Source organism: Hyperolius riggenbachi, chromosome 11 (genome assembly GCF_040937935.1).
Source record: "Hyperolius riggenbachi isolate aHypRig1 chromosome 11, aHypRig1.pri, whole genome shotgun sequence".
Taxonomy (NCBI): Eukaryota; Metazoa; Chordata; class Amphibia; order Anura; family Hyperoliidae; genus Hyperolius; species Hyperolius riggenbachi.
The window spans coordinates 1,370,814-1,390,371 of NC_090656.1; the positions used below are offsets into that span (position 1 = coordinate 1,370,814).

General features: G+C 42.0%; 1 protein-coding gene across 2 annotated transcripts in view; it reads right to left on the bottom strand.

The window, feature by feature from the left end:
* VAC14 (VAC14 component of PIKFYVE complex) overlaps positions 1-19,558 on the bottom strand; it is a 209,289-nt gene that overhangs the window by 122,242 nt on the left and 67,489 nt on the right. For both annotated transcript variants that reach the window (XM_068260029.1, XM_068260028.1), the window contains exon 9: positions 3,535-3,660. In XM_068260029.1, the coding sequence (XP_068116130.1) occupies positions 3,535-3,660 (126 nt within the window). The remainder of the gene's footprint in view (positions 1-3,534; positions 3,661-19,558) is intronic.

The following is a 19,558-nucleotide window of genomic DNA, read 5'->3' on the forward strand; positions in this document are numbered from 1 at the left end:
ACCATACAGTGCCTGGCTACCAGCCAGCCTCTGCTCCGGTGCATTGCCACACCCCTACCGTACAGTGCCGACTACCAGCCTGCCTCTGCTCCGGTGCATTGCCACACCCCTACCGTACAGTGCCGACTACCAGCCTGCCTCTGCTCCGGTGCATTACCACACCCCTACCGTACAGTGCCTGGCTACCAGCCGGCCTCTGCTCCGGTGCATTGCCACACCCCTACCGTACAGTGCCCGACTACCAGCCTGCCTCTGCTCCGGTGCATTGCCACACCCCTACCGTACAGTGCCGACTACCAGCCTGCCTCTGCTCCGGTGCATTACCACACCCCTACCGTACAGTGCCTGGCTACCAGCCTGCCTCTGCTCCGGTGCATTGCCACACCCCTACCGTACAGTGCCCGACTACCAGCCTGCCTCTGCTCCGATGCATTGCCAAACCCCTACCGTACAGTGCCCGACTACCAGCCTGCCTCTGCTCCGGGGCATTGCCACACCCCTACCATACAGTGCCGACTACCAGCCTGCCTCTGCTCCGGTGTATTGCCACACCCCTACCGTACAGTGCCAGGCTACCAGCCTGCCTCTGCTCCGGTGCATTGCCACACCCCTACCGTACAGTGCCCGACTACCAGCCTGCCTCTGCTCCGGTGCATTGCCACACCCGTACCGTACAGTGCCCGACTACCAGCCTGCCTCTGCTCCGATGCATTGCCACACCCCTACCATACAGTGCCTGACTACCAGCCTGCCTCTGCTCCGATGCATTGCCACACCCCTACCATACAGTGCCTGACTACCAGCCTGCCTCTGCTCCGGTGCATTGCCACACCCCTGCCGTACAGTGCCTGACTACCAGCCTGCCTCTGCTCCGGTGCATTGCCACACCCCTACCATTCAGTGCCCGACTACCAGCCTGCCTCTGCTCCGGTGCATTGCCACACCCCTACCATACAGTGCCCGACTACCAGCCTGCCTCTGCTCCGGTGCATTGCCACACCCCCTACCATACAGTGCCAGACTACCAGCCTGCCTCTGCTCCGGTGCATTGCCACACCCCTACCATACAGTGCCTGACTACCAGCCTGCCTCTGCTCCGGTGCATTGCCACACCCCTACCATACAGTGCCCAACAACCAGCCTGCCTCTGCTCCGGTACATTGCCACACCCCTACCGTACAGTGCCCGATTACCAGCCTGCCTCTGCTCCGGTGCATTGCCACACCCCTACCGTACAGTGCATGACTACCAGCCTGCCTCTGCTCCGGTGCATTGCCACACCCCTACCATACAGTGCCTGACTACCAGCCTGCCTCTGCTCCAGTGCATTACCACACCCCTACCGTACAGTGCCCGACTATCAGCCTGCCTCTACTCCGATGCATTGCCACACCCCTACTGTACAGTGCCCGACTACCAGCCTGCCTCTGCTCCGATGCATTGCCAGACCCCTACCATACAGTGCCTGACTACCAGCCTGCCTCTGCTCCAGTGCATTACCACACCCCTACCGTACAGTGCCCGACTATCAGCCTGCCTCTACTCCGATGCATTGCCACACCCCTACTGTACAGTGCCCGACTACCAGCCTGCCTCTGCTCCGGTGCATTGCCACACCCCTACCGTACAGTGCCGACTACAAGCCTGCCTCTGCTCCGGTGCATTGTCACACCCCTACCGTACAGTGCCCGACTACCAGCCTGCCTCTGCTCCGGTGCATTGCCACACCCCTACCGTACAGTGCATGACTACCAGCCTGCCTCTGCTCCGGTGCATTGACACACGCCTACAGTACAGTGCCCGACTACAAGCCTGCCTCTGCTCCGGTGCATTACCACACCCCTACCATACAGTCCCTGACTACCAGCCTGCCTCTGCTCCGATGCATTGCCACACCCCTACCGTACAGTGCCGGACTACAAGCCTGCCTCTGTTCCAGTGCATTGCCACACCACTACCATACAGTGCCCGACTACCAGCCTGCCTCTGCTCCGGTGCATTGTCACACCCCTACTATACAGTGCCCAACAACCAGCCTGCCTCTGCTCCGGTGCATTGCCACACCCCTACCGTACAGTGCCCGACTACCAGCCTGCCTCTGCTCCGGTGCATTGCCAGACCCCTACCATACAGTGCCCGACTAGCAGCCTGCCTCTGCTCCAGTGCATTACCACACCCCTACCGTACAGTACCCGACTACCAGCCTGCCTCTGCCCCGGTGCATTGCCACACCCCTACCATACAGTGCCTGACTACCAGCCTGCCTCTGCTCTGGTGCATTGCGACACCCCTACCATACAGTGCCTGACTACCAGCCTGCCTCTGCTCCGGTGCATTGCCACACCCCTACCGTACAGTCCCTGACTACCAGCCTGCCTCTGCTCCGGTGCATTGCCACACCACTACCATACAGTGCCAGACTACCAGCCTGCCTCTGCTCTGGTGCATTGCGACACCCCTACCGTACAGTGCCAGACTACCAGCCTGCCTCTGCTCCGGTGCATTACCACACCCCTACCGTACAGTACCCGACTACCAGCCTGCCTCTGCCCCGGTGCATTGCCACACCCCTACCATACAGTGCCTGACTACCAGCCTGCCTCTGCTCTGGTGCATTGCGACACCCCTACCGTACAGTGCCAGACTACCAGCCTGCCTCTGCTCCGGTGCATTGCCACACCCCTACCGTACAGTCCCTGACTACCAGCCTGCCTCTGCTCCGGTGCATTGCCACACCACTACCATACAGTGCCAGACTACCAGCCTGCCTCTGCTCTGGTGCATTGCGACACCCCTACCGTACAGTGCCAGACTACCAGCCTGCCTCTGCTCCGGTGCATTGCCACACCCCTACTGTACAGTGCCCGACTACCAGCCTGCCTCTGCTCCCGTGCATTGCTACACCCCTACTGTACAGTGCCCGACTACCAGCCTGCCTCTGCTCCCGTGCATTGCCACACCCCTACCGTACAGTCCCTGACTACCAGCCTGCCTCTGCTCCGGTGCATTGCCACACCCCTACCGTACAGTGCCCGACTACCAGCCTGCCTCTGCCCCGGTGCATTGCCACACCCCTACCATACAGTGCCTGACTACCAGCCTGCCTCTGCTCCACTGCCACACCCCTACCGTACAGTGCCTGGCTACCAGCCTGCCTCTGCTCCCATGCATTGCCACACCCCTACCGTACAGTGCCTGACTACCAGCCTGCCTCTGCTCCGGTGCATTGCCACACCCCTACCATACAGTGCCTGACTACCAGCCTGCCTCTGCTCCACTGCCACACCCCTACCGTACAGTGCCTGGCTACCAGCCTGCCTCTGCTCCCATGCATTGCCACACCCCTACCGTACAGTGCCTGACTACCAGCCTGCCTCTGCTCCGGTGCATTGCCACACCCCTACTGTACAGTGCCTGACTACCAGCCATCCACATACACAGTACAGCTCCCACTCTGGCTATATCTATATCTATCTATCTATCTATCTATCTATCTATCTATCTATCTATCTATCTATCTAGTGAGGCTCTCACCTTGGCCACCAGCGTCCAGCAGTCTCTCCTCATTTGGAATGTGACTTGTGTCATCGGTTTCATCATCCTCTGGGGTAATGAGCTTCATCAGACTCAGGTTACACACATTGGCCACCTCCTTGATGTCTGTGGGCGAGTGATGTAAGGAGAATACAGGAGGGGGAATAAGGCCACCTCTGTACACAATAAGGGACATTGTTGTGAAAGGCTCTATGTTTGATATTTGTGACACTGAGGAGGCACCTTCGGTCAATGTTGGGGTGAATGAATTGTTAGCTTCATAGTTAGTGTGAGGGTAGTGTTGGCACTAAGAGCCTAATTCAGCCTTTCATTCTTTAAAGCTACAGTTCAGGGCCAGGATTTTTTAATGTACATTGTAAAGAATAGATCAATAATTTGCAATGAATGAAGTTTTTCTAACATCTTGCTGGCTTTGCAATGCTGCCTTTAAGTGCAAGCATCTAATACAGCGTGGCTCAGCGGCAGTCTATGAGCTCCTCAAACTGACATAGAGCAAGTATGCATATAAGGAGCGCTGTCCGTTACATAATCCAGCTATCCGTCACATAATCCAGAATTCACCAACCAGTGGGAGGAATGCAGCAGGGGGATCGTGCAAACCGGCTACCCTGTTTACACTTGATCAGTTGGTACGCTTTCTTCCCTCTCCATAGCAGTGCAGGACGTGGTGTGACCTGCTTCCCCTCTCGTGTCTTCTCAGCTGGTTCCATATTGCCTCTTCCTCACGTTGGCTAGCCTCTCTCCGCCACACGCCGTTCCTTCACTGGCCTTCCCTCTCCATAGCAGTGCAGGGCGTCGCGTGACCTGCTCCCCCTCTCGTGTCTTCTCAGCTGGTTCCGTATCGCCTCTTCCTCACGTTGGCTAGCCTCTCTCCGCCACACGCCGTTCCTTCACTGGCCTTCCCTCTCCATAGCAGTGCAGGACGTCGTGTGACCTGCTTCCCCTCTCGTGTCTTCTCAGCTGGTTCCATATTGCCTCTTCCTCACGTTGGCTAGCCTCTCTCCGCCACACGCCGTTCCTTCACTGGCCTTCCCTCTCCATAGCAGTGCAGGACGTCGCGTGACCTGCTCCGCTTCTCGTGTCTTCTCAGCTGGTTCCATATCACCTCTTCCTCACGTTGGCTAGCCTCTCTCCGCCACACGCCGTTCCTTCACTGGCCTTCCCTCTCCATAGCAGTGCAGGACGTCGCGTGACCTGCTCCGCTTCTCGTGTCTTCTCAGCTGGTTCCATATCACCTCTTCCTCACGTTGGCTAGCCTCTCTCCGCCACACGCCGTTCCTTCACTGGCCTTCCCTCTCCATAGCAGTGCAGGGCGTCGCGTGACCTGCTCCCCTTCTCGTGTCTTCTCAGCTGGTTCCATATCGCCTCTTCCTCACGTTGGCTACCCTCTCTCCGCCACACGCCGTTCCTTCACTGGCCTTCCTCCTCCATAGCAGTGCAGGACGTCGTGTGACCTGCTCCCCTTCTCGTGTCTTCTCAGCTGGTTCCATATCGCCTCTTCCTCACGTTGGCTAGCCTCTCTCCGCCACACGCCGTTCCTTCACTGGCCTTCCTCCTCCATAGCAGTGCAGGGCGTCGCGTGACCTGCTCCGCTTCTCGTGTCTTCTCAGCTGGTTCCATATTGCCTCTTCCTCACGTTGGCTACCCTCTCTCCGCCACACGCCGTTCCTTCACTGGCCTTCCCTCTCCATAGCAGTGCAGGGCGTCGCGTGACCTGCTCCGCTTCTCGTGTCTTCTCAGCTGGTTCCATATCACCTCTTCCTCACGTTGGCTAGCCTCTCTCCGCCACACGCCGTTCCTTCACTGGCCTTCCCTCTCCATAGCAGTGCAGGGCGTCACGTGACCTGCTCCCCTTCTCGTGTCTTCTAAGCTGGTTCCATATCGCCTCTTCCTCACGTTGGCTACCCTCTCTCCGCCACACGCCGTTCCTTCACTGGCCTTCCTCCTCCATAGCAGTGCAGGACGTCGTGTGACCTGCTCCCCTTCTCGTGTCTTCTCAGCTGGTTCCATATTGCCTCTTCCTCACGTTGGCTAGCCTCTCTCCGCCACACGCCGTTCCTTCACTGGCCTTCCCTCTCCATAGCAGTGCAGGGCGTCGCGTGACCTGCTCCGCTTCTCGTGTCTTCTCAGCTGGTTCCATATCGCCTCTTCCTCACGTTGGCTAGCCTCTCTCCGCCACACGCCGTTCCTTCACTGGCCTTCCTCCTCCATAGCAGTGCAGGGCGTCGCGTGACCTGCTCCCCCTCTCGTGTCTTCTCAGCTGGTTCCATATTGCCTCTTCCTCACGTTGGCTAGCCTCTCTCCGCCACACGCCGTTCCTTCACTGGCCTTCCCTCTCCATAGCAGTGCAGGGCGTCGCGTGACCTGCTCCCCTTCTCGTGTCTTCTCAGCTGGTTCCATATTGCCTCTTCCTCACGTTGGCTACCCTCTCTCCGCCACACGCCGTTCCTTCACTGGCCTTCCCTCTCCATAGCAGTGCAGGGCGTCGCGTGACCTGCTCCGCTTCTCGTGTCTTCTCAGCTGGTTCCATATCACCTCTTCCTCACGTTGGCTACCCTCTCTCCGCCACACGCCGTTCCTTCACTGGCCTTCCTCCTCCATAGCAGTGCAGGGCGTCGCGTGACCTGCTCCGCTTCTCGTGTCTTCTCAGCTGGTTCCATATCGCCTCTTCCTCACGTTGGCTACCCTCTCTCCGCCACACGCCGTTCCTTCACTGGCCTTCCTCCTCCATAGCAGTGCAGGACGTCGTGTGACCTGCTCCCCTTCTCGTGTCTTCTCAGCTGGTTCCATATCGCCTCTTCCTCACGTTGGCTACCCTCTCTCCGCCACACGCCGTTCCTTCACTGGCCTTCCTCCTCCATAGCAGTGCAGGGCGTCGCGTGACCTGCTCCCCCTCTCGTGTCTTCTCAGCTGGTTCCATATTGCCTCTTCCTCACGTTGGCTAGCCTCTCTCCGCCACACGCCGTTCCTTCACTGGCCTTCCTCCTCCATAGCGGTGCAGGACGTCGTGTGACCTGCTCCCCCTCTCGTGTCTTCTCAGCTGGTTCCATATCGCCTCTTCCTCACGTTGGCTACCCTCTCTCCGCCACACGCCGTTCCTTCACTGGCCTTCCTCCTCCATAGCAGTGCAGGGCGTCGCGTGACCTGCTCCGCTTCTCGTGTCTTCTCAGCTGGTTCCATATCGCCTCTTCCTCACGTTGGCTACCCTCTCTCCGCCACACGCCGTTCCTTCACTGGCCTTCCTCCTCCATAGCAGTGCAGGACGTCGTGTGACCTGCTCCCCTTCTCGTGTCTTCTCAGCTGGTTCCATATCGCCTCTTCCTCACGTTGGCTAGCCTCTCTCCGCCACACGCCGTTCCTTCGCTGGCATCCTGTATATTCACAATATTGATGGTTTCACACTTGGCTTCTCACTCTTTGGGGAACTCTGTAGCTATATCTGTATGTGTATGTGTATGTGTATGTGTATGTATATATGGTTATGTGTATGTGTATGTATATATGGTTATGTGTATGTGTATGTATATATGGTTATGTGTATGTGTATGTATATATGGTTATGTGTATGTGTATGTATATATGGTTATGTGTATGTGTATGTATATATGGTTATGTGTATGTGTATGTATATATGGTTATGTGTATGTGTATGTATATATGGTTATGTGTATGTGTATGTATATATGGTTATGTGTATGTGTATGTATATATGGTTATGTGTATGTGTATGTATATATGGTTATGTGTATGTGTATGTATATATGGTTATGTGTATGTGTATGTATATATGGTTATGTGTATGTGTATGTATATATGGTTATGTATATGTGTATGTATATATGGTTATGTATATGTGTATGTATATATGGTTATGTATATGTATATATGGTTATGTATATGTATATGTATATATGGTTATGTATATGTGTATGTATATATGGTTATGTATATGTGTATGTATATGGTTATGTATATGTGTATGTATATATGGTTATGTATATGTGTATGTATATATGGTTATGTATATGTGTATGTATATATGGTTATGTATATGTGTATGTATATATGGTTATGTATATGTGTATGTATATATGGTTATGTGTATGTATATGTGTATGTATATGTGTATGTATATGGTTATGTATATGTGTATGTATATGGTTATGTATATGTGTATGTATATGGTTATGTATATGTGTATGTATATATGGTTATGTATATGTGTATGTATATGGTTATGTATATGTGTATGTATATATGGTTATGTATATGTGTATGTATATATGGTTATGTGTATGTGTATGTATATATGGTTATGTGTATGTGTATGTATATATGGTTATGTGTATGTGTATGTATATTTGGTTATGTGTATGTGTATGTATATATGGTTATGTGTATGTGTATGTATATATGGTTATGTGTATGTATATGTGTATGTATATGTGTATGTATATGTGTATGTATATGTGTATGTATATGTGTATGTATATGTGTATGTATATATGTATGTATATGTGTATGTATATATGGTTATGTATATGTGTATGTATATATGGTTATGTATATGTGTATGTATATATGGTTATGTATATGTGTATGTATATATGGTTATGTATATGTGTATGTATATATGGTTATGTATATGTGTATGTATATATGGTTATGTATATGTGTATGTATATGGTTATGTATATGTGTATGTATATGGTTATGTATATGTGTATGTATATGGTTATGTATATGTGTATGTATATGGTTATGTATATGTGTATGTATATGGTTATGTATATGTGTATGTATATGGTTATGTATATGTGTATGTATATGGTTATGTATATGTGTATGTATATGGTTATGTATATGTGTATGTATATGGTTATGTATATGTGTATGTATATGGTTATGTATATGTGTATGTATATATGGTTATGTATATGTGTATGTATATATGGTTATGTGTATGTGTATGTATATATGGTTATGTGTATGTGTATGTATATATGGTTATGTGTATGTGTATGTATATATGGTTATGTGTATGTGTATGTATATATGGTTATGTGTATGTGTATGTATATATGGTTATGTGTATGTGTATGTATATATGGTTATGTGTATGTGTATGTATATATGGTTATGTGTATGTATATATGGTTATGTGTATGTATATATGGTTATGTGTATGTATATGTGTATGTATATATGTATGTATATATGTATGTATATGGTTATGTATATGTGTATGTATATATGTATGTATATGGTTATGTATATGTGTATGTATATATGGTTATGTATATGTGTATGTATATATGTATGTGTATGTGTATGTATATATGGTTATTTGTATGTGTATGTATATATGGTTATTTGTATGTGTATGTAAATATGGTTATTTGTATGTGTATGTGTATGTATATATGGTTATGTATATGTGTATGTATGTATATATGGTTATGTATATGTGTATGTATATATGGTTATGTATATGTGTATGTATATATGGTTATGTGTATGTGTATGTATATATGGTTATGTGTATGTGTATGTATATATGGTTATGTATATGTGTATGTATATGGTTATGTATATGTGTATGTATATATGGTTATGTATATGTGTATGTATATATGGTTATGTATATGTGTATGTATATATGGTTATGTATATGTGTATGTATATGGTTATGTATATGTGTATGTTTATATGGTTATGTGTATGTGTATGTATATGGTTATGTGTATGTATATGGTTATGTATATGTGTATGTATATGGTTATGTATATGTGTATGTATATATGGTTATGTATATGTGTATGTATATGGTTATGTATATGTGTATGTATATGTGTATGTATATGGTTATGTATATGGGTATGTATATGTGTATGTATATGGTTATGTATATGTGTATGTATATGTTTATGTATATATGGTTATGTATATGGTTATGTATATATGGTTATGTATATATGGTTATGTATATGTGTATGTATATATGGTTATGTATATGTGTATGTATATATGGTTATGTATATGGTTATGTATATATGGTTATGTATATATGGTTATGTATATGTGTATGTATATATGGTTATGTATATGTGTATGTATATGTGTATGTATATGGTTATGTATATGTGTATGTATATATGGTTATGTATATGTGTATGTATATATGTATGTATATGGTTATGTATATGTGTATGTATATATGGTTATGTGTATGTATATATGGTTATGTATATGTGTATGTATATATGGTTATGTATATGTGTATGTATATGGTTATGTATATATGGTTATGTGTATGTGTTTGTATATGGTTATGTATATGTGTATGTATATATGTATGTATATGGTTATGTATATGTGTATGTATATATGTATGTATATGGTTATGTATATGTGTATGTATATATGGTTATGTATGTGTGTATGTATATATGTATATGGTTATGTATGTGTGTATGTATATGGTTATGTATATGTGTATGTATATATGGTTATGTGTATGTGTATGTATATGGTTATGTATATGTGTATGTATATATGGTTATGTATATGTGTATGTATATGGTTATGTATATGTGTATGTATATATGGTTATGTGTATGTATATATGGTTATGTGTATGTATATATGGTTATGTGTATGTATATATGGTTATGTGTATGTATATGGTTATGTGTATGTATATATGGTTATGTATATGTATATATGGTTATGTGTATGTATATGGTTATGTGTATGTATATATGGTTATGTATATGTGTATGTATATATGGTTATGTATATGTGTATGTATATATGGTTGTGTATGTGTATGTATATATGGTTATGTGTATGTGTATGTATATATGGTTATGTATATGTGTATGTATATATGGTTATGTGTATGTGTATGTATATGGTTATGTATATATGGTTATGTGTATGTATATATGGTTATGTGTATGTATATGGTTATGTATATGTGTATGTATATATGGTTATGTGTATGTGTATGTATGTATATATGGTTATGTATAGGTGTATGTATATATGTATGTATATATGTATGTATATGGTTATGTATATGTGTATGTATATATGGTTATGTGTATGTATATGGTTATGTGTATGTATATGTGTATGTATATGGTTATGTATATGTATATGTGTATGTATATATGGTTATGTATATGTATATGTGTATGTATATATGGTTATGTATATGGTTATGTATATGGTTATGTATATGGTTATGTATATGGTTATGTATATGGTTATGTATATGGATGTATGTGGTTATGTATATGGTTATGTATATGGTTATGTATATGGTTATGTATATGGTTATGTATATGGTTATGTATATATGTATGTATATGGTTATGTATATGTGTATGTATATATGTATGTATATGGTTATGTATATGTGTATGTATATATGATTATGTATATGTGTATGTATATATGGTAATGTGTATGTGTATGTATATGGTTATGTATATATGGGTATGTGTATGTATATGGCTATGTATATGTGTATGTATATGGTTATGTATATGTGTATGTATATATGGTTATGTGTATGTGTATGTATATGGTTATGTATATATGGTTATGTGTATGTATATGGTTATGTATGTGTATATGGTTATGTATATGTGTATGTATATATGGTTATGTATATGTGTATGTATATATGGTTATGTATATGTGTATGTATATATGGTTATGTATATGTGTATGTATATATGGTTATGTGTATGTGCATGTATATGGTTATGTATATGTGTATGTATATATGGTTATGTATATGTGTATGTATATGGTTATGTATATGTGTATGTATATATGGTTATGTGTATGTATATATGGTTATGTGTATGTATATATGGTTATGTATATGTGTATGTATATATGGTTATGTATATGTGTATGTATATGGTTATGTATATATGGTTATGTGTATGTGTTTGTATATGGTTATGTATATGGTTATGTATATGTGTATGTATATATGGTTATGTATATGTGTATGTATATATGTATGTATATGGTTATGTGTATGTATATGGTTATGTATATGTGTATGTATATATGGTTATGTGTATGTGTATGTGTATGTATATATGGTTATGTGTATGTGTATGTATATATGGTTATGTATATGTGTATGTATATATGGTTATGTATATGTGTATGTATATATGGTTATGTGTATGTGTATGTATATATGGTTATGTGTATGTATATGGTTATGTGTATGTATATGGTTATGTGTATGTATATATGGTTATGTGTATGTATATGGTTATGTGTATGTATATGGTTATGTGTATGTATATATGGTTATGTGTATGTATATATGGTTATGTGTATATATATATGGTTATGTGTATATATATGGTTATGTGTATGTATATGGTTATGTATATGTGTATGTATATATGGTTATGTGTATGTATATGGTTATGTATATGTGTATGTATATATGGTTATGTATATATGGTTATGTGTATGTGTATGTATATGGTTATGTATATGTATATATGGTTATGTATATGTGTATGTATATATGGTTATGTGTATGTATGTATATATGGTTATGTGTATGTATATGGTTATGTATATGTGTATGTATATGTGTATGTATATATGGTTATGTATATGTGTATGTATGTATATATGGTTATGTGTATGTATATGGTTATGTATATGTATATATGGTTATGTATATGTGTATGTATATATGGTTATGTATATGTGTATATGGTTATGTGTATGTGTATGTATATGGTTATGTATATGTGTATGTATATATGGTTATGTGTATGTGTATGTATATGGTTATGTATATGTGTATGTATATATGGTTATGTATATGTGTATGTATATGGTTATGCATATGTGTATGTATATATGGTTATGCATATGTGTATGTATATATGGTTATGTATATGTGTATGTATATATGGTTATGTATATGTGTATGTGTATGTATATGGTTATGTATATGTGTATGTATATATGGTTATGTGTATGTGTATGTATATGGTTTTGTATATGTGTATGTATATGGTTATGTATATGGTTATGTGTATATGGTTATGTATATGTGTATGTATATGGTTATGTATATGTGTATGTATATGGTTATGTATATGTGTATGTATATATGGTTATGTATATGTGTATGTATATGTGTATGTATATATGGTTATGTATATGTGTATGTATATATGTATGTATATGGTTATGTATATGGTTATGTATATATGGTTATGTGTATGTGTATGTATATGTGTATGTATATGGTTATGTATATATGGTTATGTATATGTGTATGTATATGGTTATGTATATGTGTATGTATATGGTTATGTGTATGTGTATGTATATGGTTATGTATATATGGTTATGTATATGTGTATGTATATATGTATGTATATGGTTATGTATATATGTATGTATATGGTTATGTATATATGGTTATGTGTATGTGTATGTATATATGGTTATGTGTATGTGTATGTATATGTGTATGTATATGTGTATGTATATATGGTTATGTATATGTGTATGTATATGGTTATGTATATGTGTATGTATATGGTTATGTATATGTGTATGTATATATGGTTATGTATATGTGTATGTATATGGTTATGTATATGTGTATGTATATGGTTATGTATATGTGTATGTATATATGGTTATGTATATGTGTATGTATATGTGTATGTATATATGGTTATGTATATGTGTATGTATATATGTATGTATATGGTTATGTATATGGTTATGTATATATGGTTATGTGTATGTGTATGTATATGTGTATGTATATGGTTATGTATATATGGTTATGTATATGTGTATGTATATGGTTATGTATATGTGTATGTATATGGTTATGTGTATGTGTATGTATATGGTTATGTATATATGGTTATGTATATGTGTATGTATATATGTATGTATATGGTTATGTATATATGGTTATGTGTATGTGTATGTATATATGGTTATGTGTATGTGTATGTATATGTGTATGTATATGTGTATGTATATATGGTTATGTATATGTGTATGTATATGGTTATGTATATGTGTATGTATATGGTTATGTGTATGTGTATGTATATGGTTATGTATATATGGTTATGTATATGTGTATGTATATGGTTATGTATATGTGTATGTATATATGGTTATGTATATGTGTATGTATATATGGTTATGTATATGTGTATGTATATATGGTTATGTGTATGTATATGTGTATGTATATATGGTTATGTGTATGTATATGTGTATGTATATATGGTTATGTATATGTGTATGTATATGGTTATGTATATGTGTATGTATATATGGTTATGTATATGTGTATGTATATATGGTTATGTATATGTGTATGTATATGGTTATGTATATGTGTATGTATATGGTTATGTATATGTGTATGTATATATGGTTATGTATATGTGTATGTATATGGTTATGTATATGTGTATGTATATGGTTATGTATATGTGTATGTATATATGGTTATGTATATGTGTATGTATATGTGTATGTATATATGGTTATGTATATGTGTATGTATATATGTATGTATATGGTTATGTATATGGTTATGTATATATGGTTATGTGTATGTGTATGTATATGTGTATGTATATGGTTATGTATATATGGTTATGTATATGTGTATGTATATGGTTATGTATATGTGTATGTATATGGTTATGTGTATGTGTATGTATATGGTTATGTATATATGGTTATGTATATGTGTATGTATATATGTATGTATATGGTTATGTATATATGTATGTATATGGTTATGTATATATGGTTATGTGTATGTGTATGTATATATGGTTATGTGTATGTGTATGTATATGTGTATGTATATGTGTATGTATATATGGTTATGTATATGTGTATGTATATGGTTATGTATATGTGTATGTATATGGTTATGTGTATGTGTATGTATATGGTTATGTATATATGGTTATGTATATGTGTATGTATATGGTTATGTATATGTGTATGTATATATGGTTATGTATATGTGTATGTATATATGGTTATGTATATGTGTATGTATATATGGTTATGTGTATGTATATGTGTATGTATATATGGTTATGTATATGTGTATGTATATGGTTATGTATATGTGTATGTATATATGGTTATGTATATGTGTATGTATATATGGTTATGTATATGTGTATGTATATGGTTATGTATATGTGTATGTATATATGGTTATGTATATGTGTATGTACAGTGGCGGACACAGGCAGCAGTGGGCCCCTGTGCAAAATATCAATTGTGGGCCCCCCTGACCTGCGGCGCTTCGCGCGCCGCGCCCCAAAATGGGTGCAGCCAGTACCTGCGACGCGCGAAGCGCGCCGCGGCAAAAAATGGGCGTGGATAGAACCTGCGGCGCGTAGCGCCACGGCAAAAAATGGGCGTGGCAATGACCGGATAAGGGCGGAGCTAACTGTAATTTAAAGTGATCCCGGGGTGAGAGTGATATGGAGGCTGCCATATTTATTTCCTTTTAAACAATACTAGTTGCCTGGCGGCCCTGCTGATCTATTTGGCTGCAGTAATAAACTGAATTACACCAGCAACAAGCATGCAGCTTAATCTTCTCAGTTCTGACAATATTGTCAGAAACCCCTGACCTGCTGCATGCTTGTTCAGGGTCTATGGTTGAAAGAATAAGAGGCAGAGGACCAGAACGGCAACCAGGCAACTGGTATTGCTTAAAAGGAGAGAAATATGGCAGCCTCAATATTATTCTCACCTCAGGTTCCCTTGAAAAGTGCAACGCAAAGACAGTGGGCCCAAGTTTTGGTGACCCTTTCCCCAGAAAATTCACATAATTGTGCAGGTTTTCTCAAGAAAATACACATAATGTGAGCAGATTTGCCCAGAAAATACATTCAATCATGTCGGCAGATTTGCCCAGAAAATACGTGCAATGATGTCGGCAGATATGCCCAGAAAATACGTGCAATCATGTCGGCAGATATGCCCAGAAAATACGTGCAATCATGTCGGCAGATATGCCCAGAAAATACGTGCAATCATGTCGGCAGATATGCCCAGAAAATACGTGCAATCATGTCGGCAGATATGCCCAGAAAATACGTGCAATCATGTCGGCAGATATGCCCAGAAAATACGTGCAATCATGTCGGCAGATATGCCCAGAAAATACCTGCAATCATGTCGGCAGATATGCCCAGAAAATACCTGCAATCATGTCGGCAGATATGCCCAGAAAATACGTGCAATCATGTCGGCAGATTTGCCCAGAAAACACATGCAATCATGTAGCAAATTTGCCCAGAACATACATGCAATCATGTGGCAGACCTGCCCAGAACATACACGCAATCATGTGGCAGACCTGCCCAGAACATACACGCAATCATGTGGCAGACCTGCCCAGAACATACACCTGCTAAAATAAATAATAAAAAAAAAACATTTACTCACCTGCAGCAGCAGACCTCCTGTCCCAGCCTCCATCCGGCGCGCAGCTCCCATGGGTGGTTGGGTGGATAGGTAGCCTGGTGGGTAGGTAGGCAGCCGGGTGGGTAGGTAGGTAGGTAGCCCTTAGCCGGGTGGGTAAGTAGCCTGGTGGGTGGCTGGGTAGCCGGGTGGGTAGCCTGGTGGGTGGCTGGGTAGGCGGGTGGGTAGGTAGCCTGGTGGGTGGGTAGGTGGGTGGTTAGGTAGCTGGGTGGGTGGGTAGGTAGCCTGGTGGGTTGGTAGGTAGCCTGGTGGGTAGGTAGGTAGCCGGGTGGGTGTGTAGGTAGCCGGGTGGGTGGTTAGGTAGCCGGGTGGGTTGTTAGGTAGCCGGGTGGGTAGGTAGGTAGCCGGGTGGGTAGGTAGGTATCCGGGTGGGTAGGTAGCCGGGTGGGTGGGTAGGTAGCCGGGTGGGTAGGTAGGTATCCGGGTGGGTAGGTAGCCGGGTGGGTGGGTAGGTAGCCGGGTGGGTGGGTAGGTAGCCGGGTGGGTGGGTAGCCAGCCGGGTGGGTAGGTAGCCGGGTGGGTAGGTAGCCAGGTAGATAGCCGGCAGGGTGGTTAGGTAGCCGGGTGGGTAGCTAGGTAGCCGGGTGGGTAGGTAGCCAGGTAGATAGCCGGCAGGGTGGTTAGGTAGCCGGGTGGGTAGCTAGGTAGCCGGGTGGGTAGGTAGCCGGCAGGGTGGTTAGGTAGCCGGGTGGGTAGCTAGGTAGCCGGGTGGGTAGGTAGCCGGGTGGGTAGGTAGCCAGGTAGATAGCCGGCAGGGTGGTTAGGTAGCCGGGTGGGTAGCTAGGTAGCCGGGTGGGTAGGTAGCCGGCAGGGTGGTTAGGTAGCCGGGTGGGTAGCTAGGTAGCCGGGTGGGTAGGTAGCCGGGTGGGTAGGTAGCCAGGTAGATAGCCGGCAGGGTGGTTAGGTAGCCGGGTGGGTAGCTAGGTAGCCGGGTGGGTAGGTAGCCGGCAGGGTGGTTAGGTAGCCGGGTGGGTAGCTAGGTAGCCGGGTGGGTAGCTAGGTAGCCGGGTGGGTAGGTAGCCAGGTAGATAGCCGGCAGGGTGGTTAGGTAGCCGGGTGGGTAGCTAGGTAGCCGGGTGGGTAGGTAGCCAGGTAGATAGCCGGCAGGGTGGTCAGGTAGCCGGGTGGGTAGCTAGGTAGCCGGGTGGGTAGGTAGCCAGGTAGGTAGCTGGCAGGGTGGTTAGGTAGCCGGGTGGGTAGCTAGGTAGCCGGGTGGGTAGGTAGCCGGGTGGGTAGGTAGCCAGGTAGATAGCCGGCAGGGTGGTTAGGTAGCCGGGTGGGTAGGTAGCCAGGTAGATAGCCGGCAGGGTGGTTAGGTAGCCGGGTGGGTAGCTAGGTAGCCGGGTGGGTGGGTAGGTAGCCTGGTTAGGTAGCCGGGTAGGTAGCCGGGTGGATGGTTAGGTAGCGGGGTAGGTAGCCGGGTGGGTGGGTAAGGTAGCCGGGTGGGTAGCTATCCGGGTGGGGGGCCCGACTCCTATCCTCCCTCACTCACCTCGGGGCCCCCCTCCCGGTATGCGCTGCAGCCGGCGGGAGAGCAGAAAATACAGGAAGTCTCCGGCCGGGGCTGCAGCAGACGCTAGAGGCAGCTGCTGCTTAGTTTCCGATATGTCTCCAAAGTTGGAGACCAAGCTGCAGCTGCCGCCCCGGCCGGAGACTTCTTGTATTTTCCGCTCTCCCGCCGCATGAGGGGGGGGGGGGGCGAGGTGAGGGGGGGAGGACAGGAGTTGGGCCCCCCAGGTTAAAAAAAAAAAAAAATAAAAATAAAAAAAAAAAAAAAAAAAAACCTGCAATACTTAATGGGCCCCTGAAGCAGCAGAACTTCAGGGGCCCTTGTGCGGCGGCACGGCCTGCACGGCCGTATGTCCGCCACTGTGTATGTATATATGGTTATGTATATGTGTATGTATATATGGTTATGTATATGTGTATGTATATATGGTTATGTATATGTGTATGTATATGGTTATGTATATGTGTATGTATATATGGTTATGTATATGTGTATGTATATATGGTTATGTATATGTGTATGTATATATGGTTATGTATATGTGTATGTATATATGGTTATGTATATGTGTATGTATATATGGTTATGTATATGTGTATGTATATATGGTTATGTATATGTGTATGTATATATGGTTATGTATATGTGTATGTATATGGTTATGTATATGGTTATGTGTATATGGTTATGTATATGTGTATGTATATATGGTTATGTATATGTGTATGTATATATGGTTATGTATATATGGTTATGTATATATGTATGTATATATGTATGTATATGGTTATGTATATGTGTATGTATATATGTATGTATATGGTTATGTATATGGTTATGTATATATGGTTATGTGTATGTGTATGTATATATGGTTATGTGTATGTGTATGTGTATGTATATGTGTATGTGTATGTATATGTATATGTGTATGTATATGGTTATGTATATGGTTATGTATATATGGTTATGTATATGTGTTTATGTATATGGTTATGTATATGTGTATGTATATGGTTATGTGTATGTGTATGTATATGGTTATGTATATATGGTTATGTATATGTGTATGTATATATGGTTATGTATATGTGTATGTATATATGGTTATGTATATGTGTATGTATATATGGTTATGTGTATGTATATATGGTTATGTGTATGTATATATGGTTATGTGTATGTATGTATATGTGTATGTATATATGGTTATGTATATGTGTATGTATATATGGTTATGTATATGTGTATGTATATATGGTTATGTATATGTGTATGTATATATGGTTATGTATATGTGTATGTATATATGGTTATGTATATGTGTATGTATATATGGTTATGTATATGTGTATGTATATATGGTTATGTATATGTGTATGTATATATGGTTATGTATATGTGTATGTATATATGGTTATGTATATGTGTATGTATATATGGTTATGTATATGTGTATGTATATATGGTTATGTATATGTGTATGTATATATGGTTATGTATATGTGTATGTATATGGTTATGTATATGGTTATGTGTATATGGTTATGTATATGTGTATGTATATATGGTTATGTATATGTGTATGTATATATGGTTATGTATATATGGTTATGTATATATGTATGTATATATGTATGTATATGGTTATGTATATGTGTATGTATATATGTATGTATATGGTTATGTATATGGTTATGTATATATGGTTATGTGTATGTGTATGTATATATGGTTATGTGTATGTGTATGTATATGTGTATGTGTATGTATATGTATATGTGTATGTATATGGTTATGTATATGGTTATGTATATATGGTTATGTATATGTGTTTATGTATATGGTTATGTATATGTGTATGTATATGGTTATGTGTATGTGTATGTATATGGTTATGTATATATGGTTATGTATATGTGTATGTATATATGG